Genomic DNA, 14,980 nt, shown 5'->3' with positions numbered 1-14,980 from the left:
ATACAAATCCTCGGTCTCACAGTCTGTGTGGCCAATAATTAATTTCTGATTGTTATCGCCAGCTGACCGTTAGGGCCGACGATAACAATCATGAACATTCCCGCTGTCAAAGCATTTTGACCGTATACCACTGTGGGTATAAAAATTTTGTAATCGAAAACTCTTTCTGGAAGCTGCCTATGCCACAAAAATAGTTGAAAATTTAATGTCAAGATAAAAAATTAAATAAAAAAAAAACCAGTGATTTCACTGATCTGATTGCAGGAACGACCATGATGTTAGGATCATGTGATCGAGACTTCATCATTATTCCCGCAATCAGAACTACCCTGACTCAGAACTTAACCTGTCATGGACTACAAGGACTCACGCTTAACCCAAAAAATTAACTAATGGCCTATTAGCATTTTAGCATTTTAATAGGGATACATTTACGTGGATGGCCAATATGTTACGTTGACTACATGGATGGGCAATACAGTATGTGCCTGTGAAATATACTATGTGGATACGTGGCTAGAACGTGTGGTATGTGGCTGCGATATTGTTACCTGCCAATATACTATGTGGATGCACAATGTACATGGCTGGGCAATGTACTATGTGTTTGTGCAGTAGGCTATGTGGCTGGGCACTGTAATGGGGCTGTGCAATATGTTTTGTGGACAAAATACTTACTGACGGCGGCCAAGGACTGGTCTTAAGAACTGTAAACATTTGGAATATTTATAGGGCACAGACTTGGCCGCAGCAGCACCACTCTTCGAGCGCTCCTCCTCTGCCCGTAGCCCCTTATTGAAACGGTCCTTGATGGATCGCCATCTGATCCTCAACCTTTTAACTGTGAATGCAAAGGAAAAAAAAGGTTACATATGTAGCATTTGAAATGGATAAAACAACCGTGTGCGATGCAAAACTTTAGGTGTTTATTGCATCACACACGGTTGTGTTTATCCTGGAAAGATGGTGGGTCATAGCAACGTATCTGCACGGCGTATCAGCAATACTCACCAAAGTTGGCTTTGTCCTTTGCAGGAGCTATGTCAAAGCCCTTCCACAGCGACTTTGCCACCTCTACCCACAAACGCCTCAACACCACCTGGTCCATGTGCCGGGAGTCACGGCTGTCCCACAACGGGCCACGCTCCTGGATGCTTGATATGAGGAGCTCCACATCAATGACTCCATGGTCCCGTTGTGAAACCTAGAAAAATTACAAACAGAAAAGGTTACAAATATGCAAATATTAACAAACACCAGCACCTGTCATGATATGTACCTTGGCCCTATCCTTTGTCATTTGATATATGTATATTGATGGTTTCTACACCTGTATTTTTGAATGTTTTGGTTGTTTCACCTTTGTTACCTTCCCCCAATACTTGCTACCCTGAAAAGTTTGAATGTAAGCTTACTAAACATCCCTAGTGAAAGCAGGATGCTAATCAAAAAAAAAAAAGAAATTGTTTAATAAAAATACTCACTCGCCGTGCTGACGCCACACCTTGGCCCTGACCTCTCTGCTCCCGCTGACTTCCTTCACCCTCACTTGAAGAAGCCTGTAAAAATTGTATAAAGAAATTATTTTAAAAACTACAAATGACTGCGAATAGTAAGGAAATTGACATAATTACTCACCACACTCCCCTGCGCAGATTGGCTCGATTCTGACACAGTGGCCATTGTAGCACGTTTGTTCTGGCATGAAAAAATGAAAAAAAAAAATCAAAACTAAACCTAAATATGGCACATACAATAAAATATGCCCAAAATTTTTTACAACAACCACAATTGACTTTTGACTGATCGGACAAAGCAAAAATAAGAAAGCGACACCACAACGCCATACATTGCAAGAGAAGACAATCAATAGAAGAAACTATACAAGAATAGACCCAAACCAAAAAGCAAAAATAGACACCTATGTCCAAAAATGGACATATCAAAACTTTCTGAAAAAACATTACAGGCACAAAAATACAATGAAAGAGCAAAATAATGAACGCAATACTTTACAATTGCAACAAGACATGATCCTAAAAAACAACATCTTGTGACATCTAACCACAGAAAGACAAAAGGCAATAAAAACCATTCTAGATAACAAGCAATAAACATTACGGGACAACCGCTGTAAAAATATACAGCAACCCAAACATAAACCATAGCCAAATAGAAAATAAAACACATGGAATTTTTAAAAAAGGCCACCACCAAAAATAATATAAACAAATAAAAATTATACTACACACTTCGCAATGCAATCAGTCAATGAAGGAAGATATATGCCATACGGAAAACGACGTAAAAACATCAGCGATATTTTTTAAAATAAAGGGAAAGTACAATTGAAACTATAATGGCATAGCAGCAGCACGGAACTATACAATACAAAGACATCATAAATGTTGCCCCCCCACCAGCAAGAAAATACACTCAAGGAAAGAAAAAATAAAGCCAACAGCATAATCCAAAACACAGCAAGACATGAGCCAAGAAAATGCCACACAGTTACCACCAACAATAGAAACCAGAAAAACATGCACCAGAAATTTTACAAGACAAAATGAGCAAAAATCAATACATTGAACAACCACATGACACAAGAACAAAACACATAACCAAACCCAAACTAACGTAAAAAAAAAAAATAAAAGAAAAAAAAAAAAAAAGAAAATAAATGCAATCCTATTAACCCAGAAGAACATCAGAACCAGACAAACAATTTTTCAATAACAACCCATAACCGTAATAGCACAGACCAAACATTACAAAAATATAGACAAATCAAGAAATAAAACACAGAATACAAAATGTGCAAAGAGAAATATATACTTACAAGTTTGGAAAGCAGATTCTCCAGTCTAGTCTTGTCTGGTGTGATGACTTGTGAAAGACAATGGCAAACCCCTCGTTTCTTTATATATATAGGTTGTTTTTTTTGTGTCTAGACAAAGTCTAGACAATGTTTTGCATTTTTTATTGGAAAACGCATGCGTCGTACAACGCACCACGACGCAAGTACTTGCGTCGTCTGCGTTGTCAATACAAGTCAATGGGAAAAAAGGCGCATCGACGACGCAAACACGACGCAAACACGACGCATGCGTTTTTTAAAAGGTCGGCGCCGCCAGAAAAATGCAACATGTTGCGTTTGCCGCGCCCAGACAGGTGCGCCCTAACGCCGCATGCGGCGTAAAACGCAACACAACGCAACACAACGCATGCACATGCGGCCCCATGCGGCGCCAATGTTAAAGATAGGGCCGCACGAAGCATGCGTTTTGTTGCGGCGGCGACGCTGCGGCGCAAACCGCAAATGTGAACGTACCCTAACCTCACTGAGCACCATCACATCCACCAGGGTGCCAATATTAAAATCTATCAGGAGAATCACAGGACACTGCAGTCAATCATCAGCCACTAATCTGCTTGTGTGTTCACACTGGTCTGATATATATGTCTAATTTTAAGACTGCCTAGTCTAAGTTTACACCACCTATTAGATGGCTTACTAATGGCCCCGATTCATCAAGGCCAGAGATTTTCTGACCAGTTTTGATGAGGGGATTAGAGTAAGATTTCTGGTGCCTGTTCCCGATCTGCCCATTTTGTTGGGTTGAGAGTAACTGGCTTTTCAAAGCAATTTACGCTAGATTTCTGGTGTAATTGATCTTATGAATCAGGGCCTTTACACAATTTTAGCATATTTATTGGACACAAGGTGTTGCATGTTAGGTCAAGCCCATTTAAGCTGAGCCAAACCTCTTTTTATCAAGGTCATACCCACTTATCAGAAAAACTACTGAAAGTGTCTAACATGCACATATACAGTACAGACCAAAAGTTTGGACACACCTTCTAATTTAAAGATTTTTCTGTATTTTCATGACTATGAAAATTGTACATTCACACTGAAGGCATCAAAACTATGAATTAACACATGTGGAATTATATACGGTACTTAAAATGTGAAACAACTGAAAATATGTCTTATATTCTAGGTTCTTCAAAGCAGCCACCTTTTGCTTTGCTTATAAACATAAGGATGAATGACCTCGGTGAGATCAAAACATCCAACACCGCGGAGACACCGTCACGTGTTTATCAACGCAGTGATCCAGAACACTGCCCCCATCCCTTATGGGAAATATGCAAATGCATGTAGAAAAGCCGCGGAGACACCATCACGTGTTTCTCATCGCAAGCAATAAATAGCCAGGTCTTTCACCAGGAAGGAACAACCACGGGAAGGGCAGCATCCATAAAGGAAAACCACCTATGCCAAAACATGGTACCCCGAAACAGCTGTCTGTGGATGGATACCGTGTTTTGGCATAGGTGGTTTTCCTTTATGGATGCTGCCCTTCCCGTGGTTGTTCCTTCCCGGTGAAAGACCTGGCTATTTATTGCTTGCGTTGAGAAACACGTGATGGTGTCTCCGCGGCTTTTCTACATGCATTTGCATATTTCCCATAAGGGATGGGGGCAGTGTTCTGGATCAGTGCGTTGAGAAACACGTGATGGTGTCTCCGCGGTGTTGGATGTTTTGATCTCCCCGAGGTCATTCATCCTTATGTTTATAGTCCTTTTACTAGGCACTGCTCCTAATAGTTTCCTACTCCACACTGATGAGGGGCAAATACCCCGAAACAGCTGTCTGTGGATGGATACCATGTTTTGGCATAGGTGGTTTTCCTTTATGGATGCTGCCCTTCCTGTGGTTGTTCCTTCCCGGTGAAAGACCTATTTATTGCTTGCATTGAGAAACACGTGATGATGTCTCGGCGGCTTTTCTACAAACCTTTTGCTTTGATGACTGCTTTGCACACTCTTGGCATTCTCTTGATGAGCTTCAAGAGGTAGTCGCCGGAAATGGTCTTCCAACAATCTTGAAGGAGTTCCCAGAGATGCTTAGCACTTGTTGGACCTTTTGCCTTCACTCTGCGGTCCAGCTCACCCAAAACCTTCTCGATTGGGTTCAGGTCTGGTGACTGGAGGCCAGGTCATCTGGCGTAGCACCCCATCACTCTCCTTCTTGGTCAAAAAGCCCGTACATAGCCTGGAGGTGTGTTTGGGGTCATTGTCCTGTTGAAAAATAAATGATGGTCCAACTAAACGAAAACCGGATGGAATAGCATGCCGCTGCAAGATGCTATGGTAGCCATGCTGGTTCAGTATGCCTTCAATTTTAAATAAATCCCCAACAGTGTCACCAGCAAAGCACCCCCACCATCACACCTCCTCCTCCATGCTTCACGGTGGGAACCAGGCATGTAGAATCCATCCGTTCACCTTTTCTGTGTCGCACAAAGACACGGTGGTTGGAACCAAAGATCTCAAATTTGGACTCATCAGACCAAAGCACAGAATTCCACTAGTCTAATGTCCATTCCTTGTGTTCTTTAGCCCAAACAAGTCTCTTCTGCTTGTTGCCTGTCCTTAGCAGTGGTTTCCTAGCAGCTATTTTACTATGAAGGTCTGCTGCACAAAGTCTCCTCTTAACAGTTGGTGTAGAGATGTGTCTGCTGCTAGAACTCTGTGTGGCATTGACCTGGTCTCTAATCTGAGCTGCTGTTAACCTGCGTTTTCTGAGGCTGGTGACTTGGATAAACTTATCCTCAGAAGCAGAGGTGACTCTTTGTCTTCCTTTCCTGGGGCGGTCCTCATGTGAGCCAGTTGCTTTGTAGCGCTTGATGGTTTTTGCCACTGCACTTGGAGACACTTTCAAATTTTTCCCAATTTTTCGCACTGACTGGCCTTCGTTTCTTAAAGTAATGATGGCCACTCATTTTTCTTTATTTACAGTGGGGCAAAAAAGTATTTAGTCAGTCAGCAATAGAGCAAGTTCCACCACTTAAAAAGATGAGAGGCGTCTGTAATTTACATCATAGGTAGACCTCAACTATGGGAGACAAACTGAGAAAAAAAAATCCAGAAAATCACATTGTCTGTTTTTTTAACAATTTATTTGCATATTATGGTGGAAAATAAGTATTTGGTCAGAAACAAACAATCAAGATTTCTGGCTCTCACAGACCTGTAACTTCTTCTTTAAGAGTCTCCTCTTTCCTCCACTCATTACCTGTGGTAATGGCACCTGTTTAAACTTGTTATCAGTATAAAAAGACACCTGTGCACACCCTCAAACAGTCTGACTCCAAACTCCACTATGGTGAAGACCAAAGAGCTGTCAAAGGACACCAGAAACAAAATTGTAGCCCTGCACCAAGCTGGGAAAACTGAATCTGCAATAGCCAACCAGCTTGGAGTGAAGAAATCAACAGTGGGAGCAATAATTAGAAAATGGAAGACATACAAGACCACTGATAATCTCCCTCGATCTGGGGCTCCACGCAAAATTCCACCCCGTGGGGTCAGAATGATCACAAGAACGGTGAGCAAAAATCCCAGAACCACGCGGGGGGACCTAGTGAATGAACTGCAGAGAGCTGGGACCAATGTAACAAGGCCTACCATAAGTAACACACTACGCCACCATGGATTCAGATCCTGCAGTGCCAGACGTGTCCCACTGCTTAAGCCAGTACATGTCCGGGCCCGTCTGAAGTTTGCTAGAGAGCATTTGGATGATCCAGAGGAGTTTTGGGAGAATGTCCTATGGTCTGATGAAACCAAACTGGAACTGTTTGGTAGAAACACAACTTGTCGTGTTTGGAGGAAAAAGAATACTGAGTTGTATCCATCAAACACCATACCTACTGTAAAGCATGGTTGTGGAAACATCATGCTTTGGGGCTGTTTCTCTGCAAAGGGGCCAGGACGACTGATCCGGGTACATGAAAGAATGAATGGGGCCATGTATCGTGAGATTTTGAGTGCAAACCTCCTTCCATCAGCAAGGGCATTGAAGATGAAACGTGGCTGGGTCTTTCAACATGACAATGATCCAAAGCACACCGCCAGGGCAACGAAGGAGTGGCTTCGTAAGAAGCATTTCAAGGTCCTGGAGTGGCCTAGCCAGTCTCCAGATCTCAACCCTATAGAAAACCTTTGGAGGGAGTTGAAAGTCCGTGTTGCCAAGCGAAAAGCCAAAAACATCACTGCTCTAGAGGAGATCTGCATGGAGGAATGGGCCAACATACCAACAACAGTGTGTGGCAACCTTGTGAAGACTTACAGAAAACGTTTGACCTCTGTCATTGCCAACAAAGAATATATTACAAAGTATTGAGATGAAATTTTGTTTCTGACCAAATACTTATTTTCCACCATAATATGCAAATAAATTGTTAAAAAAACAGACAATGTGATTTTCTGGATTTTTTTTTCTCAGTTTGTCTCCCATAGTTGAGGTCTACCTATGATGTAAATTACAGACGCCTCTCATCTTTTTAAGTGGTGGAACTTGCACTATTGCTGACTGACTAAATACTTTTTTGCCCCACTCTAGCTGCTTTTTTCTTGCCATAATACAAATTCTAACAGTCTATTCAGTAGGACTATCAGCTGTGTATCCACCAGACTTCTGCACAACACAACTGATGATGCCAACCCCATTTATAAGGCAAGAAACCCCATTTATTAAACCTGAAAGGGCACACCTGTGAAGTGAAAACCATTCCCAGTGACTACCTCTTGAAGCTCATCAAGAGAATGCCAAGAGTGTGCAAAGCAGTCAAAGCAAAAGGTGGCTACTTTGAAGAACCTAGAATATAAGACATAATTTCAGTTGCTTCACACTCTTTTGTTAAGTATATAATTCCACATATGTTAATTCATAGTTTTGATGCCTTCAGTGTGAATATACAATTTTCATAGTCCTGAAAATACAGAAAAATCTTTAAATGAGAAGGTGTGTTCAAACTTTTGGTCTGTACTGTATATGGTCCAAGTCATGAAAGGCATTTGTTTATTACACAAATGGCACTAGAATTCTGGTGCATTTAGCTTTCAGAAATCTTTAGAATGTTTCTTCCTGCTCAAACTGAATGCTGCAGCCCATCAGCAACCTCTGATTGGCTGCAGTATTTACATGACGCCCTGAGAGATCTTTATACCTGCAGGCTGGCGGAGATTGCTGTACTGATTACACAGTAGTAGCGCCAGCCCTGGACACGAGTATCAATTCTCTCTTTCTCACCTCTCTTTGCCCATTGATAAGGGGTTGTCCAGTAGTCACTATGATGGCATCTTATGGATGCATTGTTGGCCATCAAGGGCAGAAAATAGCAATTACAATGCCTCAACCCACAATCCCAGAAGTAGGAAATCTGAAGTAATTGAGCAAGAACATACTTTCTGAATATAGGTATATATTGGAAGGGTGTCCTATCATACTCATCAGCACTGGCTTTTTTACCATGACAGTTTTTGTCATGCGAAAGGGGGGGGGAGGGGGGTGTCTATGGGTATGTTTCCTATATAGGTCACAAGTTTTCCCAGCAAATGCACCAATTACACACTGCATAAACAAATAGTAAAGTAGTAAAGAAAAATGGGCATAACCTTAACTCCCAAGAATATTATAGGTGCTACAACCAAATTTTGCCAAAATGAACTGCAGTTAAGCAATGAAAGCAAAAGAAGGCTGCTTAAAAGGGTATGCATATTCACAAAAGAATATTTTTTAAAATTATAAATAGAAACCCAGGGATAAACCATAAATTGTTTTGTGGTAATTAATTTAGATTGTTTTGTGGATATATTAGTGGACACAAACTTTTATGTAGCCATCTTTTCTCTCGTTGCTATACAATTATACACTGGAAACCCAATGGGAACTTAGCTTTAGTGATACCAAAGTGTGAGTGCGGGTGGGAGGAGGATGCCGTGATTTACGGATTTAAATTATCCGAGTCATTCCTCAACAAGAAAATCACATCTGGCCAGATGTGAAAAAGTATAGGACATTAGAATCAATATTAGGTCATAAATTAGAGGAAACCTGACAGGAGAGGAGACGTTGTGTTATGTATGTCTTACTCGGAAACGCTGTAGCGCTTCAGAAAAAAGAAAAGGAGAATTTGAAAAAAGTCAGCTGGGGACTATACATCTTGGCAGAATACTCAAAGTATGTTTTCTTTAAAACGCCATAGTGCTTTAAAGTAAAAGATGCTTGGCTACATTTGATATAAGAGGACTTATGTGGATAATGGATAGTTTTACTAACACCTACCTGTAAATAGGTATTGTATATTTGAAATCTGAACCCATGAAGAAGATCTGGAAGAAAATATACTTCGCACCCGTACTGAGTGGTTTAAATCCCACATTTTTAGGGCACAGGTAAAGTCACACTGTGTTACGGAGATATTTTTACATACAGGAACGTGGGTCCACCTTAAAAATGAAACAAGTAAATGTTTAGTCAGATTTATTCAACAAATTAAGCGGATAATTAATATGGTTATAGATAGGAGATTCAGCCATGGCAAGAAAGATGAGATGCCCAATGCAGCTCTATTATCTTTAAAACACTTGTAATGTAATTCAGTGTGACAGGTGCTGCTCCTCACTGATCCCTCCTCCCAAATGGGACAATACCTCACAGCAGTGCAAAACTCCCCACCAGGAACAACAGCCAGTCTGAGAAAAGGGAGCATGGCCTGCTCTGTGCTAGTAGTCCTGCAGTGAAGAAGACATTATCAGGGGGCTGATTGCTGCTTCAAAAAGCCAGGAGCCGGCCACACACCCTCTTGTACTGGCTGTTACTCACAGCTTCACACTGCTGTGTGACCTATTGTCCCAGACGGGAGGGGGGAACAGTGAGGAGCAGCTCCATGTCATCCTTATAGTTTATGAATTCAGGGAGGGCAGTACAACATTTTTTATACCCCTTTAAATGGCTAGTCCAGGTATGTGGTGTCACTGAATCTTGCTTCAAAATAATAGTATTGTTATTGACAACATCTCCTGGGAGAACAATGTGCTTCTGATAATGATTAATTTGCCAGCTTGAAAAATGCAATCACTCCACATGGCATGTATGGATCAAAAGACTTGTATATTCCAGTTAATTTTCATAGCACAAAGTTATAAGAACATTTAAAGTTTTTGACACTTTGGGCATGATCATTAATTTTCAGAAGAACATTGTTTCATTGGTGAAAACTAACCTTCGACTGACACAAATCTCACCTTATGGCATTTAGTGCAAAATGTCCAACACCATACCACGTAAGGATTATGTCGCATACTGCTTTTCCTCTGTATTTCTGGTTAAATAGCCTGGCAGCTATAATATTCTTGGGTGGTTTCCCCTATGTTGCTGAGTTAATGTTTTATCTCACCACATGGTGGTGGGCTTTTTGCTTCAGTCTAATGAACTAGTCATCATGCCCTAACCTCCTTTGTACACTTTGGTTGGTATCCTTATTAATGGATTTAATGTGCTGGGTACCTGCATTCCAGCTGCTTTAAGGCTACGTGCCCATGACCAGGAATAGCAGCATTTTGGACGCAGCGCATTTGTTATGTGTCCAAAATGCTGCGTTCTATAAATCCCATCCACTGTGCTTCTAATGTAGAAATCCTATGCCCACTGTACTTCTATTTAACACTGCGTAAACTCACCCGCGGTGTTGGTTTAGGAGCCGCAGCATGTTAATTTCTGTAGCGGAAACTATAGTCTCCGCTACCAATAGACTGTCGTTAGATGCGGTAAATCTGCATAGTAACCTAAACACGTGTTTATTAGAACGCAGCAAAAATACGCTGCGTCCAAAATGCTACTATTCCTGATCGTGGCCATGTAGCCTTACTGTAGCTTTTTCCATGCATGTCTTGGTTGATGAGAGAAGTCTGATTGCGGTGCCTTCTAGCGTTGCATCAGTGAACCTCCGGCCTCTGAAGGAGGAGCTCCAGCTGCTATGAATTTTCATGGGGTTGCTCTCCAAATTTATACCCTCGTGAATGATGGTTGATTTGTGGCTACATTCTCTCCCTGTACTTTCTTCTCCATTAGTCATGGGTGATTAAGTCTCATGCTCCTTTGTAAGAGATGAGCAGTTACCGCAACTCCCCACCCATAGCCTCAAGCCGAACAGTCACACAGTCTGCAGCAACCACTTAATGCTGTGCCTAATTTATGACTCTTTATGATGGCCAAAAGCCAGGACATTCCAACAATGGCAAACACTATGGAGCTACAAAAAATGAATGTACCCTTTTTAATGAAGGCAACTTCTTTAGTATCTGCAGACACTTAATTCCACAGTGTTTTCTGTACACATGAGGCCGGTTTTAGACAAAGTGGGGCCAGTGGCAACTGTTAAGTGGGGCCTCAAGTGCAAACATACTGCACCATCACACACAAACATTTTGGCTGTATTTACTTGCGCTGAGTTCAGACAGTTAAATGAGCGTGATCGAAAATATTGAAGTTGTTTGACACTTTTTTACCGTCCTTTTAACACATGTTGACAAAGAATGATGGACACAGAACGATCACTAGTAGATCAATCTGTACCCAAACAGTATCATTTTATCAACGGCACATCTACAGCTTACACCGGGCAACGTGCCGCTGAGAATAAGAATTTTTGTTCCGCCATAAACAATCGAATCGCCAATTGAATGAGCAACATTTTGCTCGTTTGTTGAGCGATTGCAAACATGTTTACACCTACGAACTCTTGTCTGTGCAGCCAGAATTTATAAATGGATGACACAACCACTGCATGTAACACACAAGTATGCACACAACTAGCACACATGCATGCATACACCGACCACATACACATATGTATAGACAAAGCACATACAGACAGACAAATGCATGCACAGAGTACATACATATAGAACTACGTGTATACATAGAGCAACTTCATACAGACTCATGTATAGACAGTGTACATATATACTGACACCTGCATGCAGTGAGCATACATACATATAGACATATAGACATGTGTATACACAGAAGACTTTCAAACAAACACTTGCATACAAAGAGTGCACACACTTACAGACACATATACCTACCAGGAGCCCATACATTCAGATGTCTTCACTAGTGATGAGCGAGTGTGCTCGTTACTCGAGTTTTCCGAGCATGCTCGGGTGTTCTCTGAGTATATAGTCTTCACTACTATATACCACCAGAAGCCTACACATTCTGATGTCATCACTAAAATATACCATTGAAGGCTCAACCACTCACACAGATAGATACGAAGACAGACAGACAAACACACACATATACCACCAGTCCATCTCTTTAGTTCTTCCAACTCCCGCGGAGTAAAGGACCTATAGTGACATTATGGTCACATGATCATGATGTCACCAAAGGTCCTGAAGTCCTGCAGATAATAAGACCTGTGGTGACATCATTATCACACAATCACAATGTCACCAGTCTCCACATCGGAATATACACTGATAAAGCTATTATGTGTACAGGGTTGCTTGGCATAGACAGTATTGCTTCAGTTACCCATTCAGTAACCCTGGGATCAGCAGTCATTGTGTTACAAGTCTTCACCATGGCGTTTTTAATTATCATCATTACACGAGAGCTCCTGCAAACGCCTAGTCCAGGCAGGGCATGAAAAGATAGTAAGAGGCAGGAGTGTAGCTGATCAATGAGAAGGTTATTCCGTAGGCTTAGCTGGACCAGTACATTGGTGTTTCCCCCCAATATATCTCGTTTGCTCCTTTATTAAGTGGCAAATCTACGGCATTCCAGTCTGGTGACACAGGAACGGTATTTAATTCTGGTCCTTAAAGGGACCCAATGAGATCACCATAATTTAAAGACAGATTTGGTGTGATTTCTGTAGTTTTTCTGTAGTCCCCAAAAACTTTGGCCTTACACTTGGCGATCTAAGGATCTCTGTTCAAACCTCATGTTGCTAGTGTTATTCCCTATTGTTGCAATTGAGCTTTGGATCAATTTATGGAGGGACAGACAATTGTGGTGTTTCTGGACAGAATCTCAAGTTTGGCACACTGAACATGTCATCTTTCTTCTGCTACCCTTCCACTGCTACTATTGCTGCAGTACCTAGTGTTGAGAGACAATAAGAATTAAACATTTGGTTTCAGTACCACCACAATCTGGTTATTGATAATGTGGTTGCTGACTTCTTCGCTTGTTTTGGTTGGCAGGTGTTTTTAAGGCCCTGCTGCCAGGGCAGCACTGAAGAGTTTGTTGTGTCACCCACACCTATGAAGGTGGATGAGGAACATTTGATGTAGACTTCAGTGAAAAAAGACTCCTAAATTAGCTGTTGAAATGGTTGAAGAGGATGTTGCAACAATTAAGAAAAAATATCATCACAAACATTTTTGGTGTGTCGGCAGTAGTTGCTCGCGATAGACTACCCAAGACTAGTTTTCATTTAGAATTTGGGAAGGATATATTACAAAGAAGCAGTTTATTGCTTACTAAGCAATAAGGGCTTGTAGGAAGAAACATGCTAAAAAGGAATGCAGGCACACAGATTTTATTTGTAGCCTAGTTATTATAAAGTCACTATGATGATCTCCTCCTACTGTGAACCTGCCTTGTTATATGCTGCTTTTTGTTTAGTGTTTTTTGGGGCCCAGAAGGTAGGTGAGCTGGTCCTAACCCATAATAATCTAACTCCGGTGGTCTGTTCAAGTGTATTCTTATTTTGGTGAATTAACATCTATACACAGGAGTAAGAAAATTGTGCAATGAAGTGACAAATTTTAATATAATGGTCAAGCATTCATACAACTACTCTGGTCATTGACTATGGGACTACTAGAAAAAGGACAAAAATGCTGTACTTCGATATGCTGAATAACACTGAAATAAAATTAAAATTTTACATGTTCCTCTCTAGCCTTCAAAACTGCGTGGAAAAGGCTCAGAACAGTAATGGCATATCCTAGCAATATCAATTGTTTTCATGTGATGGGAAAATCTCTAACTTATGCCCTATGACGTGCCATGTCAGTGACCAGGAGACCTAAAACCTAATGATGTAATTATGGCAAATCAACATGTTTTAGTGATGCATGATTACCCTAAGTTGTTTTGTGTTAAAGGGGATCACTTTGGAGATTTAGGGTCTCCAAACTAATTTCACTGTTAGGTAGGGTACAAAGAAGTGTAACAATACCTTCTTGAATGAAAATGGCTATTCCATTTCTGAAAAAAAAAAAAAAATCTAATTTGAAATAAGACTGTAAATTGCGCAGAGAGCAGGTCAATTTCTGGCTAATGCATCTATCTCTGTCCAGTGTCATCCCATGTTCTCCATGGATGTCTCTCAACCACCATAAATAAGAGATGTCAATCACTTAGTGTTGGAGCAAGATGGAGTATAATGGAGAGGATCGATGCACGACCCCAGTGCAATGCATCCACAATTACATAACGAGTAAAAGGAATCAGTCACTAGGTTCCCCCCCCATGTTATCTCAGGGTCTCAGCCCCAATATTATATCTGCTCTGATTTCAGTGATGTGTCAGTTGCTGGTCTGCATGATGTCAATTTGATACAATCACTGTTTTATCTGCTGCATATCTAGCGGTGCTCTGAATGCTGAACTCTGTATAACTCCGCCAACACCACTGTTTGGCAGCTATCTGTCAATACACAGCATACCCAGAAAGTTGCCAGTCAGTGGTGGGATGCGTTTGGCCAATGAGACAAGACATCCAGTCCTGTAGTGGCAATATGGAAAAAGGATTTCAACCACATCATGCACATTTCAGAATACAAAGCAAAAACAGACTGACTGGTTTCCTTTAGAGATAATGTTCCCAATGATGGAACATGAATTTTCAGCCAAGCAGATATGTTTTAACTTATCTATTTGCATAATTTTTAAATTGGAATTAGCTTTTTGATCCTACAGCTCATGGCAGGTTCCCTTTAAGGATTTAATTCAGTTTACATAGCATAAAAAAATAACGCATTTATCAAAGTGATATAAATGGGACGTGGTAAATCACTACACTGCCATTCATATCACTAATGAAAGATTCGAATTATGAGCATATATAAAAGACATCACGCGAATCTGCTAAGGGGGCTTT

General features: G+C 41.0%; 1 protein-coding gene across 2 annotated transcripts in view; it reads right to left on the bottom strand.

Moving 5' to 3' along the window:
- Nucleotides 1-14,980, bottom strand: part of IFNLR1 (interferon lambda receptor 1) — a 74,504-nt gene that overhangs the window by 19,830 nt on the left and 39,694 nt on the right. For both annotated transcript variants that reach the window (XM_069756940.1, XM_069756941.1), the window contains one exon: nt 9,140-9,303. In XM_069756940.1, the coding sequence (XP_069613041.1) occupies nt 9,140-9,303 (164 nt within the window). The remainder of the gene's footprint in view (nt 1-9,139; nt 9,304-14,980) is intronic.

Source organism: Ranitomeya imitator, chromosome 3, assembly GCF_032444005.1.
Source record: "Ranitomeya imitator isolate aRanImi1 chromosome 3, aRanImi1.pri, whole genome shotgun sequence".
Lineage (NCBI taxonomy): Eukaryota > Metazoa > Chordata > Amphibia > Anura > Dendrobatidae > Ranitomeya > Ranitomeya imitator.
Note: the sequence above shows the minus strand (reverse complement) of the source record. Positions and strands in the feature narration are given on the sequence as shown.